Here is a 7,072-nt window from a genome sequence, read left to right as displayed (position 1 = left end):
ATAATTTTGTTGTGTCTTACTAAAACTAATCTCAAAACCATAAATTTTTGTGTCATTTTTTTCTCCAATACTTTTTTGAAAAAGCAATTTATTTTATCTTATAATGAAAGGATTATGTCTAAAAATACTATTACTAACAATGCCTTATTCAATATAAACTTTTTAAATGATTTTTTAAAAAATAAACTTTGAAAACATAAAAATAGATAAAATTCAGTTTCCCAGTGGCCTAAACACAGTATTAGACAGCTGAGTTGTGGAGTATATTTGGTATATCTATAGTCTTATCACATGGGATTGACAAATTCCAATTTACTAAAATGAACAATTTTAGGTTAAGAATGACTCAAATTTGACAATTTTTTTGTAATAATTGGTTAAAGCATTGAAGCACTGTTTCAGAATATTAAAGTATAGGGTAATTTTTTTACTCGTTTTTATTAGATGACTTCAAACAAATAACTTAATTCTTAATTCTACACCAAAAATAGCTGTAAAATAGTGTGAATTCTGTTACCTTATTCTCAGTGTTGCCTTTTGTTTCCTAGGTAATAATTGTCACTCTGTATCAAGAACGTCAAGAGCATGCTCTGTACTTTATAAACATTATTCTGTTAAATCCTCCCAACAGTCCTCTGAAGTAGGCTTTCCAATTCTTGTTTTACAGATGAGGAAATGGAGGTTCAGAGTTTAATTAACATGACTAAGAGGATACAGGCAGGAAGAGGGAAAGCCAAGAGTTGAGCAAAGCTCTGTCTTACTACAAAGCCCATGCTTTTATTTAGTTACTTCAACACTAAGGCCAATTTTGACCAAGTGGTTTTTAAAGAGAAGGGGGAACGTTTTATTTTGGAGGAAGAGCAGAAAATGCTGCTACTTTAATTAACTCCCCTTTGTCCCTGCCTATTAAGACCCAAACTCCCATCTCAAGTATTACAGAACGTTTTAATATTGTTCTTGTTGCCCTTATCTTTCTTAGTTATCCCAAAGATGAAAAATGTTGGTAAAAACCACTGGGATGGTGATAGCTAGAATTAGACAGGGGCAGCTTGACAACCCCTACCCCCACAATGCCACCAAATCATGCTACATAGGAGGTTTATCCATGTTACCTACAAGTAGAGGAGATCTTGTTCCATGGTGTAAAACACTTCCTAAAACAATATTCCTAGTTGCCTAATGTAGTCAACCAACTCTTCAAATCACAAAACAGGGCAGATCCAGTTATAGAATATTTATAGACTAAACACATGGGATGCGCAGAACTGAAGTTTAAAACACATGGAGAGAACTTACACTGCTTTTCAAGATATTAATTTGAAATATCTCACAACTGGAAAGGACTTTTGAGCCACTTATCTCCTTTCACATTGCAGGTATTATTATTGGATGTTGCAAAGTCTGCCTTTGTTTCTGACCATTAATGACTACAGAAAAATGGCTACATATACAGTTTCACTCACACAAAACCAGCAGTGACACCTTCAAGAGAAATAATCCTAAACATATATTGAAGATTAAGCATAAATGTCATTACCACCATCTGCAAAGCCAGTTGCAGTGATAATAGGTACAGCCACCATAATCAGTCCACTGCTGCTCCAAACATACTTCATCAAGAACTGCTCTATCATGATGTACCACAAACGTTTGGATAAAATGAGGTTCATCTGATCGGCTAAAGCTTTGTAACTTTTCTGGAGTTGCTTCATTTCCACCTATAGAGGGAAAAAGAGGCAAGAACCCAGCATGAGTTATAAAAGTAAATATTGTATGTCTGAAGGCTTTCTTTAAAGATAGGTACACATTATTTTGTTTTACTTAGTATAGTATGATCTATGATTCTAACAACTAAAAAATACAGATTAATATAAGAATGAGTCATTATTATTTAATTTGGTCACACCTATATTATTGAAAAAAACCCATGATACTTAGTAAATATAAAGTACATGTCAGTGATTTATAATTTTTATTTCAAAATTACATGCATGAGGTTAAAATTAAACGATATTCTATAAGACATGAGTAAACAATGTTAGAACTTTATCCTTCTTGATCACACCAAAAATATTTGAAAATAAACACATGACACACATATGTGTAATTAGATTCCATTTTCGAACTAACTCAATTTGCTGGATTTTGTCTTAAATGCCGGAAGCCTACAGCATGCTATAATTTAAATCACTGAGTTCAATGATTCAAGAAGAATCACAAGTCAATATGACTAATACAACATATAAGCCCAATTTTCAAGGGGGAGTAGAAGTCCTAAATTTGCTTTAAATTTTCTTCTTCAGATTCCTACTACTGTAAAAATTTGTCTTGATAACTAATGATGCTTCAAAAAGTAAATAATTCTGCTTGGGAATTAAAATACCATTTCAACTTAAGAATATCTGAATATTTCATTTGTACTAAGTCATTTGTATTAAGATTTCAGATGCATCACCTTAAAAAATTTGGTCGTATTTAATATTCTGAGGTTACTTCAATGCTCTGGAAGTTTATGTAATTAGGCTAACTATTTTAGGGATCTGCTTAATGTCGAAAATCTTTAGTATTTAGAAATAACGTTCTGAAATTCCTTTTCTCCTCATTTCTTCTCTAATCTTAGCTTTTCTCTCAAAGCCAGACAAAATTTCATTTCACTGCCTCTTTTTATTTGTGTCAAACATGGTGCTGAACATTAACTAAGAGTTGGAAATGACATTTGTGAGACACACTCTCCTGCACTTCTTAGGACTGAGGACCCTCCATTGCTGACCAGACATGCAAAATTGTTAAACTTGTCTTTCATGTAAAAGGCCAGGGTTTTTTTTCCTCTTAAAAACAAAGGGCCCTCAATAATAACAACAAGAGAATACCATCCTAAATTTTCCATCTCAATGGACATGTGTTTACTCAGTTTCCAAACACATTTACTTCTAATGCTCTACAACCAATTAGGATTTAAGTTTTAAGAAAATGCTTCAGAGATAATTCTGAGCATGTTTGGGTAACTGAGGCTAAGTAGACTGAGTGCTGAAAATTTTATTCTCATGAAACTTTAGAAAAGTTTGCACTCTATAATTCTTTAACAACTTGTGAGTAAAAAGGGTAAGGAAGCATACATTCTAGTACAGGTTTAGATGTCATCGGAGTCTAAAACGCTACAGAAGTGGGTCCATCAACAGTACAACAGATGGTATCTAGCACTGCAGTGGCAGCTCGAACAGTCTCACATTTCACCCATCATCTTAATTTCTATCTTACCTTATGTCCTCTGTAAAAGGCAATTTCTTCAACATTGGCTATAATTCTGGAGTGCACATACCGCAAATAGCCTTTTCTATGAGCTTCTTCAGCCACCAATTTACCAAATTTGGGAGAGCAGGCTTTCAACACTTTAGCAGTGGCATATACCACAAGCCCTGCTAATAGGGTGGGCCCAATTGGGCTAGCTCCTCTGGATGTAGCAGTCTGGATGAGCGTATAGGAGGTCAGGATTACATCTAAAATAGGTTTGGTCAGATTAGAATACAAGTGAGCCACAGATTGGGAGAACATCATAATATCCTCAGTAAGAGACTGGTCAGGGTTTGCCAGCCTCCCATCCATATTGATCACCTTATAATAAGTCTGATTTGTAAAATAGGTTTCATAGGCATGGCCTACTAGGCGAGTTCTGAAGGCCAAAGCCAGTTTGCACTCCAGGTACCTTATTGCACTGTTCACAAAGGTAGCAGGGATGGCAATCATAAGCCACTTGATTAATTTGATGATGAAAGTCCGAGGCTTCTTTTCCACAATGCTTTTCACAATTTTTCCATCCAGACCAGCCACATAGATAGACAGAAATGTTCTCGAGATTAGAGCCACCGAGTGGAGGCAGAGCCACCCTGTTTCAGTGGTCACAAGTTTTGGAAAGAGAATTTTCCGAAGTTCTAGTAGCTGTTTGAAAAAATCTGCATTCACTCCAGGCGAAGAATTTTTACAAGTGGTCTCGGTGCAATGCAGTATTTCTCTGTTCTCTGCAGTCGGGTAAGCTGCTTCTTTTCTCTTCCTGTGGCCAGACTGCTTTAAACGCTTGCTAATGATGGGATAGAGGGTTTTCAGAGCATATGCTGCAGCCACCAGGCAGGCAGCCCTTTTAGCAGCGCTCGATCTGGTCCATTTCACTCGATCAGCTGCTGCATTTAGCATATGTGTCATTTTCCCAATTACCCAAACCGGCTTCAAAAAGAATTGGTTTTAAAAGATCATGATCCACCGGAATCCCCAGCAAATGTTTCAGAAAGTCCTACAGCGTTCCATAGTCCGCAGCATTTCTTCTCTTCTTTTTTAAAATTTTGCTTTTGTTTTTTTCAATTTTGTTCTGCTGTGACAGATGCAGCGGAGCTCAGACTCCACCGCACCTACTGGGGATGATTCCCTCAGAAGCTCAAGCTGCACTAAGCCGCCCCAAGCTCCTCCCTCACAGGCCCCTCATTGGCTGTGAGGATGGTGGGACCTTGGAATCCTCGCCGCTTCCCTTTGAACCTTGAAAATGAGGAGAAAGCAAAGCGAATTACATCCTTAGGCAGGAGTCCAAAGAGTTAAATGTCTATTTTTGGAAAGGTCGAATCAGGGCAGCCGCGGGCCACAAAACCTGCCCCAGCTACTGAGCATGCTCAGCGTCACTTAGAAACGCACAGAAGTTTCAGAATATACATCACTCCTCTAAGGTTTTAGTAGATACCACAAGGGGAAGAGCAGAAAGAAAAGGAAATTTCCAAGCGCTATAAAACGAGATGAGGCAGAAGGAGCTAGGGAGATGAGGGAGGAGGGGCAAGAGGACCAACATGAAATGAATGTGAAAAGGATATGGAATGAATGTGAAAGGGTATGGAATGAATCTGAAAGGGAGAGAGAGGGAAGGGACAAGCGGGAGGGACACTGGAGAAAACAAACTATCAAATACTTAGATCTGTTTTTCAGTCCCATTTTATTTTATTTTTTCTGTCTGTGTTTCTCATGAAGTCCCAGAATCTATCAGACAAGTCGTAATTGAGGGCATATTTTGTAAATAAATAGGAGAGAAGTCTTCTGCATTATAGAAAATAGTTCTTTGCTATATCTCCATCTCTATGTTTACTTGTCCTTACAATAAAAATCTTCCAGCCCCACAACTGCTATTTTTAGCAATGGAGATCTGATGCATTGGTATTTATTTACAAGGTGACTATTGAATAAAAAAGAGCAGTGTTTCACTTCCACCACCCTCTTGTGTCCTTTAGATAGTTGTTACTTGGAGGTGTGTGACTTTATAACCTAAAGTTAACCATTTGGGAATCCAACTGGAGTTAGATGGTGGAAATAGCTTCTCTGGGACCTTACTTCATTTTTTGAGAGTTCTTTGTCTTTTGCAAACTTTTGTTTTGCTTGTTTTGTTTAGGCTTAGAGATAATCTATTGGCTACTTCCCACTTTGGTTATTTGATTCAAACAAAGAGTGTTAAAAAAGTTTTCCCTACATCCCTAATGGAGGACTTAAACTGCTAAACAGTCAAGCAAAATTCTGCATACTTTTAAATATGTAAAATGTTTAGGTAAGGATGAGTGTGTTTTTGAATATGCAAAAACATTTTTGCTTCCCCACACCCACCACCCCCCACAACATACATACACATTTCTAGTCAACTGGAAGCCTGGGAAGATATGCATTAAATTAGAACAGAGGTTGGCAAATTATAACCCAACCAGTGGGCCAAATTTGGCCTGCCACCTGTTTTTTTTATGGCCCTTGAGATAAGAACAGTTTTTACATTTTAAAATGGTTGAAAACACATCACAAGAATAATAATATTTTGTGGTGCATGAAAATTACATGAAATTTTTATTTCAGTGTCCATAAATAAAGTTTTATTGGAACACAGCCACACCCATTTATTTATTTACTTATTTTCTATGGCTTTCAAGCCACAGAGCCAGAGCTGGATAGATGAAACAGAGCCTAAAATATTCACTATCTGGCCCTCTTCAGAAGAAGTTTGCCAACCCTTGTGCTAGAATATAAAACCTGTCTCAGTGTTGAATGATCTTCATTATTCAGTTTACTGTGAATAAAGAACTATTCTCCTTTTCATAAGTAACGATAGCTTTAAACTTTTAAAACTCCTTTCCCATGTACCTATATGAATTCCAAGAATCCTCACAGGTCTCTTTTCATTTGTTTGCATTCAATTCAGCAGATTGACTAATACATGAGTGGCAAATTCATGCAAATTTCTTTTATAGCTGGCCATATTAGCAGCACAATCTATCATTCATTCCATTGAGACTTTCTAAGTCTGTATGTAGAGATCATAGTGTTATAGTGGTTATTTTCAAAATCTTTTATTCCTAATCTCATGTTTTTCATGTGTCAAAGTAAGGATCTCTTACCCTTATAAACTTTAATTCTTTATGTCACATCTCCTGACTGTGATAAGACAGGTGGAGGGCCAGGGTAAACTTAGCTGGGGGTGATAGGAGGATGTTCAGCCAGGCAGAACACGTACACAGAGGGTTGCACCGGTCAGCAAGCAGCTGGCAGTTGAGGCAAGTGGCCTGCATCACTGGCATAGGACAGCCATATCAGGGGAGGAGCAGGGCAGTGGGAAATCTAGAAGCAAAGAAGGTTAGAGATCGAATCAGGCCTGCACTTAGTTGTAGGTAGGTCAGTTTATCAACTGATAATGAAGCTAGGGTATAGGAACAAGCTTTTATTGGCTTGAGTGAAAGACTTGTTAGAATGAGGAAAATAATCAAGATAGAAAGACAGAAATTTGGTTACCGGAATTGTGGTGCAGGGAAGGTTGGAGGCCAGTTACTAGAACTGGGGAAAAGGTCAATGTGAGATTTGACCTAATGATGAGCCACTTATGTACAGATGTAACTATCACCATTTTAATTCCACTCCCACCCTTCACTCTACCCTACCCCCAAGAGTCAGGGTTGGTCCTAGCATCTGAGACCAAGCTCAAGACTTCAGGGAAGGCAGAGGAAGAATTCAAGATGATAGGAAAACAGATACATAATTCCAGTTGGAAATATATGCCATTTAAGTA

The 7,072-nt window shown here is 37.4% G+C and overlaps 1 protein-coding gene across 1 annotated transcript; it reads right to left on the bottom strand.

Annotated features, from left to right (window-relative positions):
* Positions 1-1,537: 1,537 nt before the first annotated feature.
* LOC124234552 (ATP-binding cassette sub-family D member 2) lies at positions 1,538-4,197 on the bottom strand (the record flags this gene model as incomplete). Its single annotated transcript, XM_046651891.1, has 2 exons — positions 3,259-4,197; positions 1,538-1,718 (listed from the first exon to the last, which is right to left on the bottom strand). Coding segments are annotated over exons 1-2 (1,120 nt in total), but the record flags the coding sequence as incomplete, so codon positions are not given.
* Between the last annotated feature and the right edge of the window lie 2,875 nt (positions 4,198-7,072).

Source organism: Equus quagga, unplaced genomic scaffold (assembly GCF_021613505.1).
Source record: "Equus quagga isolate Etosha38 unplaced genomic scaffold, UCLA_HA_Equagga_1.0 88990_RagTag, whole genome shotgun sequence".
Classification (NCBI taxonomy): Eukaryota; Metazoa; Chordata; class Mammalia; order Perissodactyla; family Equidae; genus Equus; species Equus quagga.
Note: the sequence above shows the minus strand (reverse complement) of the source record. Positions and strands in the feature narration are given on the sequence as shown.